The 21,207-nt window shown below is 38.7% G+C and overlaps 2 protein-coding genes across 2 annotated transcripts; both read left to right on the plus strand.

The window, feature by feature from the left end:
* Positions 1 to 6,803: 6,803 nt before the first annotated feature.
* LOC137738368 (indole-3-acetic acid-amido synthetase GH3.17-like) lies at positions 6,804 to 9,614 on the plus strand. Its single transcript, XM_068478005.2, has 4 exons — positions 6,804 to 7,342; positions 7,423 to 7,524; positions 7,642 to 8,486; positions 8,833 to 9,614. Exons 1-4 carry the CDS (start codon positions 7,041 to 7,043, stop codon positions 9,417 to 9,419), a joined length of 1,836 nt encoding a protein of 611 aa, XP_068334106.2. The 5' UTR covers positions 6,804 to 7,040; the 3' UTR covers positions 9,420 to 9,614.
* Positions 9,615 to 15,609: 5,995 nt separating this feature from the next.
* On the plus strand, positions 15,610 to 20,870 carry LOC137737786 (uncharacterized). The gene is made up of 4 exons (XM_068477338.2): positions 15,610 to 17,134; positions 17,679 to 18,250; positions 18,345 to 18,564; positions 19,043 to 20,870. The coding sequence occupies exons 1-4, from the start codon at positions 15,917 to 15,919 to the stop codon at positions 20,390 to 20,392; spliced, it is 3,360 nt and encodes a 1,119-aa protein (XP_068333439.2). The 5' UTR covers positions 15,610 to 15,916; the 3' UTR covers positions 20,393 to 20,870.
* The last annotated feature ends 337 nt before the right edge of the window (positions 20,871 to 21,207 follow it).

Here is a 21,207-nt window from a genome sequence, read left to right on the forward strand (position 1 = left end):
TTAATTTGTAGTGAAGGAAATGGAAGAATATTGTTCTACAAAGAAACAACTAAATTTAATCGAATAATCATATGGTTTTGGATTTGGATGACTTTTGGTACTGATCTTTGAGGGAAAACCTAAAAGATAGATGGTTGGGATTGTTGAAATACATTACGGAGTTGATCATACAAAAACGAGTGTCAAAAATTATGTAAAACAAGTAGCATCATAGATCGCCCCCATAAATAAAAATGCAACATGTTATATAAATTGTATATTATTATATTAAAAATGTTCTCTTAGTTACTTGACGATGAATGAATGCATGAACACTAACCTTTGAATTTGATATTAAATATAAAGAATAAACGGATGTGTTTTTTTTTTTTTTTTTTTGAGACTTAGTATTACGGTCTAGTCGTATTCCTCTTAACATGTAAGTAACAGGTCTTAGGTTTGATTCTCACCAAATGCAAATTTGAACCACATTATTACTAGCCAATTGTGAGGCTAAACACAACCCATCTTTTTAGTATAGATAATATTGTTCGTTAATAAATAAATAAAAAACATATGTATTTTTAATATTTTAATCTCAAATTTTGATATTAAGTTCAAGAGTGAGTGCACTCATAAATCTATACTTACCATGTGAATAAGAAAACGAGGCAAGATATATATATATATATATATATATATATATATATATATAATGTGCATAAATTAATTAATATGATGTAATCACCAATTGGGAGCTCTACTTGGTCTTGGATCTGGTGCTTTTGGGTTAATGTGTTGTGCTTAAGATATTCAAAGTAAAATTCTCTGTCAAACCACTCGTTGACGCAAAAATTGAAAAACAATGTTGTAGTGTAGGATGGACTTGAGGCCGGCTCTCTTGCCTTCAGGCATATGCCAAGGTTTTTGTAGTAATTCCACATAATTATTGTGATTAATTAAGTTAAACGAGGATTATGCTACATGTTCTTGCTTATTAATTTAGTCCCCCAATTGCTAATTGATAAGGTTTTTTTTCGGTAAGTTATGGCCAATGGCGTGTAATCGCTACAGTAAACAGCCGACAAACATGTTTTTATTAGTGCTTAAGCAACACTTAAACAGAGTACAGCCTACTTCAAAGAACACATTAATCTTTCTGGTGGAAGGGTAATGGCTTTAGGGTTTATATTAAAAACTTAGAAATTGTGTTTACTTCTGGAATCACATGCAGTGGTATGCTAGATATGTCACAAACCCTTTGCTTTGGAAGGAAGAAGAAGAGTTCAGAGATCAATGTACTGTGAGTTGTAATGTCAAACAAAATTCAACTAAATAAAACTTTCCTCTTATACAATATATATTTAGGTTGAATTTAGCGACGTAGGGTTTTAATCATGCATTCTGTAAGTATAGCATTGAATATCGGGACCAAATATGACACTGACTATGAGTAAAGTCATCTATTCACAATTTCAATATCACCTTTGCAATGAGTTCAACGACAAAGTTGAAGTGATCTAGAGAGAATTACATGCAAACCAACAAATGATAAAATTTGGAATTCAGTCACCAAAATCACGTACACTTACTCAGAGACACGGATCAATTGCATAACGGTATAAAGTTCCAATTCCATGGTAAAAGAAAACTAAAACACTCATAATACACAACAAACTCAAACTTAGTAATATGCCATTTCCTAAGTATAAAACATACTAAGACCTAAAAATCATAAACCTCACACTCCTCTAGATTTGCATGGATATACAAACCCCATCCTCTAGTGTCATAGTGTCGCCGTCGTCCATATTGAGCCAAGCCACCATCCTGCCCAAATAGGAGCCATACGAAGGAAGAACACGATGATGAGAAGGAGGATGGGTTGGACCAAAGTCAGCCTCTAGGCACCAGAGATTCCATCGAAACTCTTGCCAGCTAAATGTGGAAAGTGAGAGCGTTTTGCGAGAAGGTCAAATATAATTAGGTATCGTGCTCGATATTCATGTGGTGGAACCATAAACCTCCTATTACCACTAAACTATGCTTGGGATGTTTTCGTTCTGCGTGTTAATCATGTTGTGAATCATATGATATAAGCCCACATTGCTCTCTTTCTCTTTGACTTGGTCATTAATTTGAAGAACAACTGGAGGGTGGAGGGTGGACCGTGGAGCTTTTATTTGGTCAAACAAATGATAATATATGATGGGGGAAAGTGGAGAGCGATCTCACGATTCTCACCCTTCCCTCCCCACCCTTAGTTTGCTCCTCTTCCCATGCTCATTTTAAGGGCAGTGTGTCCCCCCATAAGACACCTACCTTGTTTTATCTTAAACATGAAGACCTAAATGAAACCAAATCTAGCAAATCCCGATCAATATGTCCTAATATTACTGATTAATCATTATTATAGTATTTCTCTTCCTCTCCAATCTGTTTACCGAACAACGGTTTTGTATTATTCAATTGCTTCCCTCAATGCGTTTACTTGACGGCCTGCTATTTTACCCGAAGCAACCTCCTTCAACTCCCTTTATAGTTACACACTCCCAAAACAGCTAGCCAAATTTTAACACATCCCAATGAGCCACCATGAATAAAAGAACTTGCCTACAACTGGAGGGATTCACCGTGACGCGACGTGATGCAAGACATAGAAAGTGATAAATCATTGGTTATATTCAAGATTTGGGGTATGCAACTCTTCTCTCAAATTCAACTCGTCACATGCATGTTACTGGACCATTTTAGGATAGAATGTTGTATATTAATGTTCTCTTGCTACGCTAGTTATGACACTTTCTATGGAGAATGGTCCTCATGAGGTTATGAGGTTAAGATGTTCAACAAAATGTCTTATAGAAGCCAAGCTAGGGTGGGGAGCCAAGGCAGCTAGAGAAAGTAACGTGAGAGCTTCGTCTTGCTTCTGAGAATAAAAATTATTAATTTGCCACTAACAATCTTTATCATAAAGAGATTCATTTTGGCAAATTCGTTATTACAGGTAGTTCCTACAAAGGATCAAACTAATGACGTATACAATACTTGGAATTTTTACAAAATCCCCATGTATAGGATCAAACCTTATTCCATGGTATTTATGTTGTGTATGACAGTTGTATGCTACCATGCATATTTTTTTCTGTTCTCAAGCAAGCAACCTCTCCCACCAGTTTTGAGACCCCTGTCATGACATGCTACATGAGAGAAAAATACACGATTAGTGCTGGAGAGACCCACGCTGAAAGCCTAAAAGCCTCAAACCAGTTCATTTTGTTGAGACCGTACAATATTAGTTCTTATAGGGCCATTTTGTTATGTGAAGTCGTGGATGTTTTAAGACCAGAAAGAAGCCTTTCTTTTTCCATTTCTGGCCAACTTATGAAGTAGCTTACTGTCTCCTCCAAGTCTACAACTTTATGAAGTCGGGCAGCTCATAATTTATAGAAGGGTAATGTTATTCACACATTCTCTTTATCTGTCACACATCCTTATTGGGTGAGGCTACAATACGCTGGGGTATTGAATATGATCTGCCACTCAGGACAACCGTTAGACTGGAAGCGTTTTAAATTGCTAAATATTCAATACTGCAAAGTATTTTAAATTTTTATAATGTGCCGGAGTGTTGAATATGATCTGCCACTTAAAACAACAGTTAGATTAGAAGAGTTCTAAATTGCAGGATATTCAATGCTGCGAATTATTATATATTTTTGTGTGTAATATCTTCATGTAAGTATTGTTCATCAAGTATTGGTTTTGAAAGGGAACAGGACTTGGCTGCTGAAGAATCAGCAACACCCTCTGCTGATCACCAATTACGGCTGGACATGTGTCTAAATTTTTTATTTTTTAATCACAACTTATACACATGTTCAGCCGTAATTGGTGATCAGCAAGAGTGCTGCTGATACCCCCTGCTAATTCTTTCAGCAACCAAGTTCTATCCTTTGAAAAGGAAATGGATATTTTTTTTCTTGGGACATAAGTGGAGCTTATGAAAAATCACGTGTCCAGCCGTAATTGGTGATCAGCAGGAGTTCTGCTGATACCCCTATTGATTTTTTTAGCAGCAAGTTTCTATCCTTTGAAAGGGAAATGGATATTTTTTTTCTTGGGACATGAGTGGAGCCTATGAAAAATCGGAACTTTTAGCGGTATGCTGGAGTTTGTGCGTTAGTTGGACAAATTATTTACCTAAAAATAGTACCCTCTTTGTCCTTAGATCCTACAGTTACCAGATGGGACAGATTGCAAGTGGTAATTGGACTATTTTTCATTTTCTCACAACAATTGAATTATTTAGAAAAGATATGAAGTACTTGAAGCTAACAGAAGATTTGACGCAAAACTGAGAGCAATGACCATTTTAGGATTTAAACAGCCGACCCCAACTTGGTGGGATAAGGCTCGATTGTTGTTATTGTTGTTTTACTAGGATTGAATCATTCGTAATGCACCTCATATGCTTGTGTTAATGCCTAAACCAAAACAAAGATAAATGTGATCCATGTGACTCTTAGCATGTCTTTTTGAGAGCAGAAACTTACATGAGATGCCACATTAGCGTTTTTTAAATTAGTCACGTACGGTAATATGATTTAACTTTCCCTCATGTAATGGGTTATTAACTTGAGGTGCTGTTACTATGACATCTCGGTGCAAGCAATGGCAGAGCTAGCATTTTAGCTTAGAGGGGCCCAAAAGTCTCAATCTAAAACGTTTTCCTGATCTTACAAAAATTGCTCTGTCGTGTGGTGTGCAATTGACTACCATCGATTAGGTCTACTACGGTATCGTTCTCATTATCCTCTTTGTTGAACTTAAACCTCAAGCCTATTTGACTTTCTTCCTCTCCTTCCACTAATTCCTAGACCAGAGTCCTCCTTAAAAATCACAGGCAACAAATTGCCTCAACTCCATAGGAGCTACCAACCTCAAATCAAACCCGGTAAACGAAATTAAAGTAAAAACGTCGAATTAGAGCCTTGAGCTTACGGGAAAATCTTGAAAATCATAATCATAATACTAAACTTTAATGCGTGAAAAAAATGTCAAGATAGACCTAGGACCATCCTGACCTTGTCATGGCTCTGCATCTAATTGCAAGCAATTAAATGATCAGATTTGGTGCATGGATGTTAAGATTTTAATGAAGATTACGTATGCTTACCCAGCTGTAATATCTCAAATATGGTGACTTTAGACACATCCTAGTATTAGATTAGGAGTGGGATATTGATTTGAGAGCTTCATTAAATCTTAAACAATGAGGAAACAAATCATTAGCCTGAAAAGATTTCATTTTATTTTAGGGCCACAAAAGATTTTTACGTGGGTCTAGTGCAATGCTTGGTGGTGGAAGCTCCCAAATCACCTTGTGGGCAGGTTTTGTCTGCCTCAAATCAGTCCAATTAGCAGCCAAATAAACCTCCATTAGTTTTCGTTTTGGAGAGAGGATCCTTGCCAGATTTCTTTTGTAAGAATTCCGAAAATTTTTCAATTACATCTGTTTATTGTACATTGTAGTCAGTTTTTGTTAAGTATTATTTATATTCAATTTTAAATATACAAATAACAGATGTAATTAAAAGATCCTACAAAAAAATCCGGCGAGCCTGTGGAGCATAATTATTTCTGTCTTAATTAAGTCTAATCAACTGTTTGACAAAGTGTCTGCTGAAATCAGGAAAACCATGAATAAATCTATCAGCCCCCTTCGTAAAAAGATGTTTCCTGTTAAAATCTCTGTTTCTATCAGAAGCCAGAGCTTGTCCACGATTGCTATATTTTGATGGCATTGTCAGATTCTTTCATAAAAATAAATAAATAAGATAAAATAGCAATTGGACATCTTGCAGGGACTTTTACTGAGGGATTAAAACTCGAGTGCAGGAGATCAACAAATCACGTTCTGGTCTATATATGTGGTATTTTAGTTAGTTATTGTTTTCATCTTTTTGCTGGGAAATAAGTCTTCTGTTTTTTTTTTCTTTGTTTTTTTGTTATTTCTCATTCCATCTGGCTAATTAGACAGAGTATCGTCCTTGGCAGCACTACTGGCAGTTATGCCTGAATGCTCAAATGCAGACCAAGCTTATCTGTTGATTTGAGCTTGAAATTCTATACAAAAAAATTGTATTATATAGTTTGTCCTGCAGGAAAAGAAGGTAGAATTGAAGGTAGTTTTGAGTTGGCTTTTTAGCTAAATTGGTCTCTCAGATTGGTATAATTCATTACTTTGGTTCCTGACATTAAAAATCAAAATATAAGTGATTCCTGAGTTTGTCTACCGTCAATCATTTTGATCATTCTGTGAAAATTTTCCGTTAAATTGAGAGTATTTTTGTCCAATCAACCTTTTTATTTTCTTTTCCATTTAACGGAGATTTTTCAAGAAATAATCAAAATAATTAACGGCGAACAAACTTATGAATCACTTCTATCAATTTTTAATACCAATGACTAAAATAAGAAGTTATAATAATATTAAATATTGTTTTAGCTAAAAAGCCTTTGAATTTGACCCATCATTTTTTAAAATATTATTCACAGCTTACCAGACAAGGCCACGTGCGTAGGACCTCCATAGCCTCCTCAACTTCCCTCACATTTCCTTCTTTTTATTTTTATGTTTTTTTTATTTTATATTTTGTTGTTTTGAATAACATCATTTCCCAAAATCCCCTCCAGAATCTGGTATTTAATCATTTCCCTCCACCCTTTCTTCTCAGCTGCTACACAGAAACCACGTTGAGAAGCCTTCAATTGAAAGACAAATGGCTCATACAAATATGTAGCACTTTCCCTTCCTTTGCTCTTTAAGCACTTTCACTCCTCTTGCACTTTCTTTCTCCTGCAAGGCACCTTTTCATATTACAAAATTCAGTTAAAAAAGGAAGAGGAAATCTGGTTTTTCTAAAAGTTTCAAGTCCTACTTGATCAAATCAGACCGAAAGTCCGATTTCCTTTTCGATTCATTGCTTGTGTCGCAGTAAATTACATGTCGTAGAGCCGGCTTTGAACCTAAATTTTCTTTTTAGTTTTGCCTCCTAATGTTGCCAAGGATGATTCCCAGCTATAATCCAAATGACAGTGAGTATGGTTTGAAGCTTCTGGAGGACCTGACAACAAATGCATATGAAGTACAGCAGCAGGTGTTGGAAGAGATTCTAGCGAAAAATGCGCAGACCGAATATCTGAAGGGATTTCTCAATGGCCACCATGACAAGATAGATTTCAAGAAGAAGGTTCCTGTTGTGAACTACGAAGATGTCAAGCCTTACATCGAGCGAATTGCCAATGGAGAGCCGTCTGAGATCATCTCGGCTCAAAAAATCACTGAGCTCCTCACCAGGTCTGAATATTTGGATACAAGTATAGTTATTTAATTTTATTTTTCATGAATTTTTGTTCTAATAATTATGTCTTTGGCAGCTCGGGAACTTCAGGAGGACAGCCGAAGATGATGCCTTCAACTGTTGAAGACTTGGACAGGAAGACATTCTTTTATAATCTCCTTGTGCCGGTGATGAACAAGTGAGAAGCTACCTTTTTACTCCTTTTGTGTTTTATATTAAATTTTAACATGGTTCTAAATCGATGTAACAGTGAAAAAACAAGGCAATTGAGAAATTCTTATTGTTCCAAATTCAGGTATGTGGATGGCTTGGACCAAGGGAAAGGAATGTACCTCTTGTTTATCAAACCGGAAATTAGTACTCCTTCAGGAATGGTGGCAAGGCCTGTCCTGACCAGCTACTACAAGAGCAGTAACTTTCGCAACCGCCCTTTCAATCGGTTTAACATCTACACGAGCCCGGATGAGGCCATCTTGTGCTCAGACAGCAAGCAGAGTATGTACTGCCAGTTACTATGTGGTTTGGTACAAAGGGATGAGGTCCTCAGGGTTGGTGCAGTTTTTGCGTCCGCTTTTCTTCGGGCCATCAAATTCTTAGAGGACCACTGGGAGGAGTTGTGCTCAAACATAGGCTCAGGTCTTGTCAGTGACTGGATCACCGACTCCAGTTGCCGAAATGCTGTGTCTTTAGTCCTTAGCAAACCGAATCCAGAGTTGGCCGATTTGATCAGGCACGAATTTAGTAACAAGTCATTGGAAGGGATAGTTAAGAGGCTTTGGCCAAGAACAAAGTACATCGAGGTTATAGTCACAGGTTCCATGGCTCAGTATATCCCAACTCTTGAATTCTATTCTGGTGGACTGCCCTTGATTTCAACAATGTATGCTTCTTCTGAATGCTATTTCGGAATCAATTTCAACCCGCTAAGCAAGCCGCATGATGTTGCTTACACCCTCCTTCCGAACATGGCCTACTTCGAGTTCCTACCCGTGGAGAAACACCACGAAGAGGTAGCCTCGCACAACGGTGTTTCTGATCAAGAATGCCCAAAGGCCGATGAGGAGGAAACTTTGGAAACAGTTGATCTAGTGGATGTTAAGCTTGGTCACTATTATGAACTTGTTGTCACAACTTTTACAGGTACTCTTACTTCATATTTTTAGATCTGACCCACATGCTTCATGTATTTTATGTTTCATCTCTTAAACATGCACAGAAAATTTATTTACCTTGCAACTATAAAATGCTGCATTAATTTTAGAGCATCTTGCTCACTAATTCGAGAGATTCATGTACGTCACCAGTTGTATACAACTATATGTCTATCTCTCTCATCACATGATTAATCATGAGATGAGAGAGACAGACACATGATTGTACATAACCGGTGATAGAGCATATTTTCTTCTCTAACTCATGACCCGACTGTGTCTAATTGACCTCATCATAGTAAATTATTTATCATTTGTTTTTTGTTTGTACATAGGGCTATACAGGTACAGAGTTGGCGACATTCTAATGGTGACTGGCTTCCACAACAAAGCTCCTCAGTTCAGATTCATGCACAGGAGAAATGTGGTTCTGAGCATCGACACGGACAAAACCAATGAAGAAGACCTTCTAAACGCTGTCACGCAAGCGAGGCTCCTCCTCGAGCCCCTCGGCTTCCTCCTCATTGAGTACACCAGCTACGCCGACACCTCCTCAATCCCAGGCCACTATGTGCTCTTCTGGGAGCTCAAGACCAAAGAAAGCAATTACATGATAGAACTGGAGACCAGCATTATGGAGCAATGCTGCTCCACAGTGGAACAGTCCCTGGACTCGGTGTACCGAAGGTGCAGGAGGAAGGACAATTCCATAGGACCACTGGAGATCCGAATTGTGAAGCAAGGGACTTTTGATGCACTCATGGATTTCTCCATCTCCCAGGGATCCTCTGTGAACCAGTACAAAACTCCCAGGTGCATCCAGTCAGAGGAGGCCATTAGGATTTTGGATTCCAGGGTGGTGGGAAGATTCTTCAGTAAATCAACTCCTCTCTGGGAGCCTTTTAGGATGGAGACTAAATAATTTGACTGACAAAAACAAAAACATGGGGAAGGCTGGCATGTGGGGCCACTTCAGGATTTGATTAATTTCCCTGGAAATGTTTACTGAGAACCCAATTTTATGATTTGATTTGCAAAAGTTATTGTCTTATATTCTGTGCTTTCCCTCCATTGTGTACGTTGGATTTGGATTAAAATTTAGAGTACTTATTAGAAAGGTTGTTCTTCTCTCTTCTTCAAACCACAAATTTGTCCCTCTTGTTTACTATGGTTTATGTTTCTTGATTCAGCTTTAAATTATTCAAATCTAAGGTTAGAAATAATGAGAGGAGTGCAGAAGGAGAAAATACGAGTGAAAATCGCACCCTCCCAAGAATGAAATGCAAAAAATCCAGTGGACTTACATAAGCCTACTTTACTACCAATTAACAAAAGAATGAGAGGTTTTGGGATGTCTTAGTCGTATACTATTACGTATTTCTCTTATTAGGTTGTGTTATGAAAGATTTGATGACACATTAAGAGGAGTACCAAAGGAGATAAAAAAGAGTGAAATAACTTCCCTTCATCCAACTCAATTTTCATGGTGAAAAGGTAAAAAGACATCCATATAGAGAAGAACCCAATATACATATATCCCATGGACTTGCACAAGCCTACTTCAAGATGCACATTCTACCAGGTGCTAAAAGAATGAGAGATTCTAGGGTATCATCGATCAGATACAATCATTGTATCTCTCTCATTAAGTTATGTGATGAAATACATGATAAGAGAGAGACGTATGATTGTATGCAATCGTTGGTAAAACAAGTTTTCTCCAAAACAAAAAGGCACCAATGTATGTGACAATTCAATGAGACTGACATCCACGTCCTACTAAGTTAGAAAAATGAAATGGAAGCCCTATTTTTCAGTGGTGAGGGGAGGCAAAATAAGGCCAAGATGCAGCCACGCCTGTGGGAAATTAGGCAAAACGACCGTGGAGATAGGTAAGGGGGACAGTGAAAGCAACTCAAGGAGACACAGAAACTGTACAAGCAAAATGGGGCCGGGCATAAATAATATTAGCCTGTACTGTGTGTATAGAAGTCTAGCACTTTGGCATTTTGTTCATGCATTTATGGGAACATGTGGTCTTAACCACCACCAGCTCTACCCCATTTAGCTGCACAGAGGAGGAGGAGGAAGAGGAGGCTGCCCTCGGCTCTCATTTCATCTCACACAGACCACCTCTCTTTTGGTTCTCATGATGAATCACACTTAAATGGCTCCACTCCACTCATACATTTTTATTCAAATCAATCATTCTTCCTTGTTTCCTTTCTCTTTTCGAAATTTTTTGCAATGTACTCTCTAGGGCTTTGAAATTATCGGTTTTTGCAAAAATATCAATAGCATAGTTTACGATGAATATTCCAATATAAATATTGATATCGCTCACTATCGACAAAAATATGATGAAAATTACCTTGGAATATAGTATGATGACCTTCTTATTATTCCATGAAATTTCAATTAGAATTTGAGTGACGTGATTTTTGAAATGGACGGATGTACATACTTCGGATAATTAAACTTTCCGGCAATCGAGGGTTATTTTCGTCCATTTTAGAGATATGCTAGTAGAAAACTAACAAATAATGTGACATATTTGACGGCAAAAGTGACATGTTTTAAAAGATTAGAGAGTTCAAAACCCTAAACCCTAAACCACTTAATGCTACGTAGCCTTTCATGTTCCTCTTATTCTTTTTTTTGTTAAATATTGTACTTCCTCTTATTCTTGAGGACAACGGAGAAGACACATAAATGAATTATGATGCAATCGGTCTGTACTATTTTTTAGGCATAAATGGAAATTTAACTTGGCCAGTACTAATTTTCTTTTCTTTTTTTCTTATTGGTCTGGACCAGTGCTATTTTCTAAACTGGAATTTTAGGCGTCGGTCTTCATGCATACATGGAGAACAATGGAGAACAAGCTGACCTGAGGCTGAAAGACGACATATATGTTTGTAAGCCAATATCCTGCCTACCCTAACACGTCAAATTTAGCTTAAACTATATGCTAATATGGCGATTTGTTGAATAGGCAAGCACTTTTGTTTTTTTTGTCGACGTTGAATGGACGTGTCTAAAATTGTGTTTGAGAGTTTGGGATTAATAGAGACAAGAACAACAATACGTTTGTTTAGTTTGTTTGAGTCGATGTTTGAAATAGAAAGGAATAATGCTTACAGTACGTAATTGCTTTTGCATGCCTCTAAAGGGGATTATTAAACTCATGGTAGAACTTATCTTTGTAATATTGATTTGCAAACGAAAGGCTATTACTAGGGACTTTTAGGTAAAATTTTACAAAATGATTTTTGAAAACCTGTTTTGTAAAACGAAAACGACGAATCGGATTTTACATTTTTTTTATTTATTTGAGACTGCGTTTGGTATTTTAGTCCAAGAATAATTTTAGAGAATGAAAATATTAAAAAGGCATGTGGTACCAAATGTCAAAAAAAAAAAATTGTTTGGTAGTAATTGCGGTGGTGGTGATAGGATTGATGGTGTGGTTGAGACAAGAGTTGTGTTGTAGCAATGGTGGTTGGAGTAGTGGTAGTAGTGGTGAGAATGAAGATGTTAATAGTGGCGGCATTCAAGTGGCGGCAATAGCGGGGTAGAGGGCAATGGTGGAGGAGTGGTGCTGGTGGTGGTGGCAGCGGCGGCGACTATTGCAATGGTGGTAGAAGATGGTTGTGTTAACAATGGTTATGAGGGATGGTTGTGAAAATGGTCGTTGAGAGGTTACGATGATAGCGGCAGAGATGGTAGAGGTGGTGGTGTTGTTAATGGTGGCAGTGGAGGTACAGGTGGTGGTGGCCATGGTGAGACGATGACGGTAATGTCAGTTGTGGCGATGATGAGACAGTGGAGGTGGTGGTGGCTATGGTGGCGAGGGTGATGGCAGTGGAGGATATGGTAGTGGAGACGATGGCTGGTGGGAGGTGGTAATGTCAAAGATGGTGGTTGTGGTGGTGGTGATGGTGAGACGATGGAGAATGTGGCGGTGGCGGCATTGGTGATGGTGATGGTGGCATATATGATTTATTTATTAAAACTTTAGCTTTGTTTTATAATTTCTTTTATTTTGAATTTTTTTTATAAAAAAAAAAAAGAGAGAAAACATATCAATTTGATGTCCTATAGAACTTATGCTAAATATTGTTTTGCATTTTTTTCGTTTCCGAGTTTATTTTTGCAAAACAGTCTACCAAACACATTTTTCACCTATTTTTGTATCTAAAAAAACAAAAACTATTTTGCAAAATGTTAACAAACAAATCCTTACTTACTTTAAATCATAGAAGCAGTCATGAATGAAATCACATATAATTGTTCAGGTATGAAATAAACATACTCTTGTTGGGTGATCTAATACAAGGTATCTTATATATGAAATAACTTATTTTTTCAATGTGTGATTCACTTTTTGATTCCCTTATATGTTAGTAAACGCATGATATGTATAAGCAATCAAAATAATTTTTAATATACCCGCCATACATATTATGATATTAAACTATCCTGACACTCCTTAGTATCAGGATTGAAGTCACTCTCAGCATTCCCATTTCGCAAAGGGTTAGAAATTTAGAAGTACTGGTCTAACTCATTTATGATTTACGTAGAGTTGCTCTAATACCATGTTAAACCCATGAGTAGAACTTCTTCTTCCAAAACCCTAAACTTAACAGTAAGTATGTAAAAGTTAACATTTTTCACTCTCAATACTATACACTTTAAAAGGGAGGACCAACAAATAGTAGAATATGATGCATTATTATTGATTAATGTCTAGAGCTGAATAAGATGGATGTCACATATACATACACACCTGTGAAATGTGGTTGGCATTTGGCAATATATTAGTAAAGAAAAAGAAAGAGGTAGCTCTCACTCTCAGGGTAGGATTTTCTCCCCTCTTTTTTCCCATCTCTTTCCCTCCCCTCCTATTTGAAAGGTCACGGTTAAACCATGTCAACATCTTATATTAATTTTATATAAAAAAAGAAAGACAAAATAAAGAATGTAAGAGGAAGGGAGAAAAAAAGATGGAAAGAGAAGGGAGAGAATCCTAATCCCTCACTCTCAGCCTCTCACTGTCTCAGCTGTGTATCAAGAACATACAGAAAGGAAGATCAGATAGGCACACGTGTGCTGTGCTGGGGGGGGGGTCGACATGCATGCATGAATGTTGGATTGGAAATATGGAGAGAGAGAGAAAGAAGACAAGCTTCTGTAGCTGTCTCTTTTGACTCTAATCCCTGGAAGGACGTTGTGCGTCCTTTTTATAGCCCCACTTTATAATTTGCAAGCCATGGAAATAGAACTGGGACTGGGACTTTTTCTGTTTGCTCTCTCTCTTTGGGATAAGGTCATGTCGTTCTGCCATGCTCAGAAAACGAAACAACATTCGACATGGGTCCTTCGTGCTTTCTCCATATATATTGCCTGTGGTTTTTGGGTGACTGATATGTGATATAATAAGGATGGGGTTTCGCCATTTTGGTCCATTCCGATGTCGATATTTATAGGCCACATAAATTATAGTGGGAGTCACATATTAAGCACAGTGTTTAGTCTTGACTAGATGGAATGGGGAGACTCATAATTTGTTGTCATTGCTTATGGAGATTGTTAGGTCACAATAATTTTACATCCTGTATTTGGAGTAGAAGTTTCATCGAGGTGAAATCCAAATATCTGCAGAGCCGTTTCTGAGACTTCGGGGGCCTGTGCAGAAGTTATAAACGGGTCATTTTGCTCTTGTACCTTATTACATAATCTCACCAAAATTGTACTAAAACATTAAAAAATTATCATGTATTAGTATCATAATTAAAAGATTATATAACTAAAATCATGTGATCAATCAACAAAATCAGTAGTAAACATATAAAAGAAGCCATGAAACAAAATAAAATGAAGAATAATAGAGTAAAACACTAAACTTAAAGTCGTTATAAGTACTTGGTGCAGTAGTACTTACTCTTCACTTGTAAATGTTGGTCATAAGTTAGCCTCACCTTGATCACGAATTCAATGTCTAATTATTATACCTTACAATTAACCCAAATCTCTACCTTCTAAACAAGGGTATATTATCATTTCCCCCCCTGAACTTGTGACCATTAGCCAATTTCCCCCCTCAACTTTAATTTTGGCCAATTTCCCCCCTGAACTCTCATGATTAGTCAATTTCCCCCCTCAACTTTAATTTAGCCAATTTCCCCCCTCAACTCTTATAATTAGTCAATTTGCACCCTACTGTTAAATTTTTAATTTGATCATAATTAAACAAGTGTGTGTAAGAAACTAAATAAGATGTATGTTAATCATGTTCCTATATCTTTATCCTATTACAAATAGATTAAAATTTAGAATTTTACAATTTATCATAGATAGATGTGTAAATTTTTGTATGTGAATACAATTTTCTTTATAAAAGTGAAAGCTAAGTTCAAGTAAATTGCGGAGAATCGAGCTTTAGTAAAAAAATGGCTAGTCTATTCATAATTTTCGACTCCTTATTAAGAATAACCCATTTTATTGAAATAGGTTTGATCCATGAGTTTAGGATTATTATTTCTTTTTGTTATTATTTCTTCTTCTACATGCTTTAAACCCGATTCATAACTTTTTCTTATAATCAACCCATGTCACATACTAACTGTATTAAGAAAAGAATAGATGGAAAATTAAAAAAAAAAAAAAAAATTAACAGTAGGGTGCAAATTGACTAATTTTGAGAGTTGAGGGGGGAAATTGGCCAAATTAAAGTTCAGGGGGGGAATTGACTAATTATGAGAGTTGAGGGGGGAAATTGGCCAAAATTAAAGTTCAGGGGGGAAATTGGCCAATGGTCACAAGTTCAGGGGGGAAATTGATAATATACCCTCTAAACAAATATTTTTCCCATTTTAATTTTCTGATCAACAAAGCCCATATAATTTTAGTAGAGGAGGCCCAGTAGGGATTCACTCTCACAATGGACTAAACATTGGCGCGTTTTTGGGTCCAAAGGAAGCCCACGTAAACAAGCGGGGGGAGTGAAATTGGTCCAAATAAAATAAAGTCAAAACCGAGTCCTAACTACCACCCAACTAACTGCCAAAGCCCACTTAACATCCTGGCGACTCAGCCACGGAGCCTGCACTCTCAGGCACACAGGCCGCCTGATCCTCATCCAACGGTCACCGATCCCCCAATACACGTCACGACTTCCATTTCTAAAAACTCCCCAAACCTAACCAAAAGGAAAGAAATGAATCGAAGAAGAAAGGAAGCGTGACTCGGAAACCGCCGGATTTATCTCTCACACTCTCGGAACTGTACAAGCAGAGCAGCTCAGTAAAGATCGGACTATAGTCCAGTCCTGAGCGGGACAACAATCCGGATTAGATAGGTAGGATTAGATACAGAGAGAGAGAGAGTGAAGGAAGCTGAAAAGGCCGGGACACGATGATGCCGCCGGAGCTTCAACCGCGGTTCTTCCGTCCGTACATCACCGCTTCGGCGAGCACTTCCTCCTTCGGCAACGGCTCCACAAACCCTAGCTCCAGCCCCAACGACTCAATCTTCAACAGTGGTGGCGGTGCTTCTAGATCTCTCAAGAATTCCCGATTCTCCCCCTCCTCCTTCGCCCACAACGCCCGAATCGCCGTCGCACTCGTCCCCTGCGCCGCATTCCTCCTCGACCTCGGCGGCACTCCGGTGATCGCAACCCTAACCTTAGGCCTCATGGTCTCCTACATCGTCGACGCCCTCAACTTGAAGTCCGGTTCCTTCTTCGGCGTCTGGCTCACCCTCGTCTTCTCCCAGATCGCCTTCTTCTTCAGCTCCTCCCTCCTCTCCACCTTCACCTCCTTCCCCCTTGCCGCCCTCGCCGCCTTCCTCTGCGCCGAGACCAATTTCCTCATCGGCGTCTGGGTTTCTCTCCAATTCAAGTGGATTCAAATCGAGAACCCCTCAATCATTCTCGCGCTCGAGCGCCTCCTCTTCGCCTGTCTCCCGTTCGCCGCCTCCTCCCTCTTCACCTGGGCCACCATCTCCGCCGTCGGTATGACCAACGCTTCGTACTACCTCATGTCCTTCTCCTGCCTCTTCTATTACCTCTACTGCATTCCTCGCATTTCCTCTTTCAAAACCAAGCAGGACTCCAAGTACCACGGCGGGGAGGTCCCCGATGATAACCTCATCCTCACGCCATTGGAGGGATGCATCCACACTCTCTATCTCCTCTTCTTCCCTGTCCTCTTCCACATTGCCTCTCACTACAACGTCATTTTCGCTTCCCCAGCCGCAGTTTCCGATCTATTTCTCCTCTTCTTCATTCCATTTCTCTTCCAGCTCTATGCCTCAACCCGGGGCGCGCTTTGGTGGGTCACGAAGAACCCAAACCAATTGCGCGGCATCCAGGTGATGAATGGCGCTGTTGCATTGGTTGTTGTGGTGATATGTTTGGAGATTAGAGTCGTTTTCCATTCGTTTGGGCGGTACATTCAGGTGCCTCCGCCGTTGAATTACCTTTTGGTGACCACTGCAATGCTCGGAGGTGCATCTGGAGCGAGTGCTTATGCGTTGGGTATGATATCTGATGCCTTCAGCTCCGTGGCTTTCACTGCTTTGGCTGTTGTGGTTAGTGCTGCGGGAGCTATCGTTGTCGGGTTTCCTGTATTGGTATGCAATTCTACTTCCTAACATTTTTTTTTCTCCATGTCTTTTATCTACACACGGATTTTTTTAGCAAAGTCTAAATGGTGTCTACCCTATTGAAAATTAGTCTGCAGCATCTATGGCTAGATAAGACTGTTTCTATTCATTAACACTTCCGCTCTACTTTGATATTTGTCGAACATACTGCTTTCTGCTTTTAGATTGTATGAGCTTACGTTGTGCTTGTGCTTCATGTTTGGTTAGAGCTGAAATCACCAGTAGTGCATCAATTTAATCTGTTCTTATTCAATCTTTGAACATTACTGAAAATGAAGTGTTGGCTAGAGTGTTTCATTGCTATGTCAAAATGCCGGTTACCTTTTCTGGTGGTATAATCTTACCAATTCAAGGATAGTAATGTGTTGTAGGCAAAGTTCTCCAAACTGAACGTGTATTAGGCGTGTAATTGGAATGTTGAATAAATGAGTTTATTGCATTATGATGTGCCTTTGAACTCTAATTTGAATGTTGAACTAGCAATGATTATTGGTTATCCTTTGTGTTGCAGTTCATTCCGCTGCCTTCAGTTGCTGGTTTCTATTTGGCTCGATTTTTCACAAAGAAGAGTGTTTCATCATACTTTGCTTTTGTTGTTCTTGGAAGCTTGATGATGACATGGTTTGTAATACATAATTTCTGGGATCTAAATATTTGGATGGCAGGAATGTCCCTGAAATCCTTCTGCAAACTCGTAATTGTGAATGTTGTCTTGGCTATGTCTATTCCTGGTCTAGTTCTACTTCCTTCAAAGCTTCACTTTTTGATAGAGATTGGATTAATCGGCCATGCAATTCTCGTTTGCCACATTGAGAATCGATTTTTTAATTACTCTGGCATATACTATTATGGGTTTGAGGAAGATGTAATGTACCCAAGCTACATGGTTATTGTGACAACATTTGTGGGTTTAGCTTTGGTGAAAAGACTGTCTGTTGATCGTCGTATTGGTGGAAAGGCTGTTTGGATTTTGACGTGCTTGTATTCAGCTAAGCTGGCTATGTTGCTTATGTCATCAAAGTCTGTCGTATGGGTGTCAGCTATTCTATTATTGGCTGTAACACCACCATTGCTACTTTACAAGTACTAACTCTATTTTGCTTGATGTTTTGTTTTTCATAAGTCTTTATATGTAAAGCATCTACCTTACTAATTCATTGCTTGCTGTGATTTCTAGGGATAAGTCAAGAACAGCCTCAAAGATGAAAGCTTGGCAAGGATATGCACATGCAGGTGTGGTTTCCTTATCAGTCTGGTTTTGCCGTGAAACAATCTTTGAAGCCCTCCAGTGGTGGAATGGAAGACCCCCATCTGATGGCTTACTCTTGGGTTTCTGTATTGTTTTGATGGGCTTGGCTTGTGTACCCATTGTGGCTCTCCACTTCTCTCATGTCTTGGTATACCATACTTTATTTCTTGACTTTTCTCCCAGTATCTTTTGCACATAACCTGTTCGCATAGATATGGAAATCAAAGAAAAAGCACATAAATTGATATTCTACCTAAAGTTTTGGGCAGCTATGTAGTTTTCATTCCCCGTTCAGAATTTATGCATAAGCCTTTAATGTGTGATTTATCACATTAATCATTCGTATTGATTCTGCATATCTTCTCATAGTACTACTGACTGTAGAAATCCAGAATTTTAAACTGAACTGAGTAGTACAGTTTTCTTAATCAGTTGCGATGTTAATTAGGTGAACTGATACCATTATCTGAGACTGATACTAAGCTGTTCAAGAACTTTAAAGCACTTTATGAAGAGAACTCAATCATTTTTTCAAACTTGGCTAAGTTCATGAATCTTTTTATGTAGCATTATCTAATCAATTATATTCGTCATGCTAACTGATCATTTTTTACATTTTTGTGCAGTCTGCCAAGAGATGCCTAGTGCTGGTGGTGGCAACTGGATTGTTGTTTATCCTTATGCAACCACCTATTCCAGTATCATGGACATACCGGTCTGACCTAATTAAAGCTGCTCGGCAGACTGCTGATGACATCACCATATATGGCTTTGTGGCGCAAAAACCTTTGTGGCCATCATGGCTTCTTCTTATGGCAATCCTACTGACTCTAGCAGCTGTTACATCTGTCATACCTATTAAATACATGGTTGAGTTGAGAGTATTTTACTCCATAGCTATGGGAATTGCTCTAGGTGTCTACATATCTACCGAGTACTTCCTTCAGACAGCTTTCTTACATATCCTTATTGTTGTAACCATGGTCTCTGCCTCGGTGTTTGTGGTTTTCACCCATTTTCCATCTGCCTCGAGTACGAAGCTGCTTCCTTGGGTATTTGCTTTACTCGTAGCTCTCTTTCCTGTGACATATCTTTTGGAGGGCCAAGTGAGGGTTAAAAACATCCTTGGAGATAGCGAATTTGGAGATTTGGGTGAAGAAGAGAAGAAGCTCACAACTCTATTTGCTGTTGAGGGGGCAAGGACATCTCTTCTCGGTCTTTATGCAGCAATATTTATGCTAATAGCTCTGGAGATAAAGTTTGAAATTGCGTCATTGATGAGGGAAAAGGCTACTGAAAGGCCTGGAATCAGGCATAGTCAATCTGGTCAAAGCACCTCTACTAGCTTTGCTTCAAGAATGAGATTTATGCAACAGCGCCGAGCTGCAAGTGTCTCATCATTCACAATTACGAAAATGGCTGCTGAGGGAGCCTGGATGCCAGCAGTTGGTAACGTTGCCACTGTGATGTGCTTTGCTATATGCCTCATCTTGAATGTCAATCTCACAGGCGGCTCAAATGGTGCGATATTCTTCCTGGCACCAATTTTGCTACTGCTCAACCAGGACTCTGATTTTATTGCCGGATTTGGTGACAAGCAAAGGTATTTCCCTGTCACAGTAGTGATATCGGCCTACCTAGTCCTGACTGGCCTCTACAGCATATGGGAAGATGTCTGGCATGGGAATGCGGGTTGGGGTTTGGAAATTGGTGGTCCAGATTGGTTCTTTGCGGTGAAGAATTTGGCTCTCCTCGTTCTTACATTCCCGAGCCATATCCTTTTCAACAGGTTTATGTGGAGTTTCACAAAACAGGCGGACTCAATGCCATTGATAACTATGCCCCTTAATCTGCCATCGATCATAATAACAGACTTGCTGAAGATTAGGATATTAGGGCTCTTAGGAATCATATATTCCCTGGCCCAGTACCTATTATCTAGACAACAGTACATCTCAGGGTTGAGGTATATTTAGACGAACGCATACTTCTGTACAATATGTTTCAGCAATTTTCAGGTCAGGAGTGAAATTCAGGTTTGTTTCTCATTTCTCTCACTTGTTTGTACTTTTCCTTTGAGCTTTTGCATGCCCTGAAATGCCTGAACTGTCGACCGCCTTTTGAATCATCACGACAAGTCATTACAGCAAAGACCTTTTGAGCATACAAGATAACCTTCTGAGCAAGTTGATGGCATTTAGAATGATAAAATGACGGGGGATATTTGCCCCAAATTGCCTGCTTGAGTAAACTGTGATATTGTGCACTGCTGTCGTCTCCGGTAGTAAGAACTTGTTATATGATACCGTGCAATTTTTTACATTTGAGTAGTCAAGAGATCTGTCAATGCTGGTGAACTGTTTCACATTTTTGTAGGCTTATGATTAATATTATGTTGTAAAATCAATGACCTCATTTGTAGGCTTATATGATAACCCGCTAAATTCAAGCTTATATGTTTTCTAAGTTTTTCGAACCCAAGGGGCGCCTTGAATGAGAAAAAGTTTAGTACCATACAAGTCTTCAAATTTCTGTAGCATTTCAGACACAAATCTAAGTTTTCAGATTGCACCATGATTTTTCAATTAACAAGTTGGTACACCCGTCCCTTGAGCTACTCCGATTCTGGTCTCGAGCCTGAAAAATAAATTTTTGTTAAAACACGATGGGCATAGAGTCCAAAGGAAACGAAAAACAAAAAAAACCAGATTTGGAATCATAATCTTACAGTCTCGGTTTGCCCATCCTAATCGTCGACGAGCTAATCAATTTGATTTCATGGAGGCTACTG

Source organism: Pyrus communis, chromosome 13 (genome assembly GCF_041283825.1).
Source record: "Pyrus communis isolate YQ-2024b chromosome 13, ASM4128382v1, whole genome shotgun sequence".
NCBI classification, from domain to species: domain Eukaryota; kingdom Viridiplantae; phylum Streptophyta; class Magnoliopsida; order Rosales; family Rosaceae; genus Pyrus; species Pyrus communis.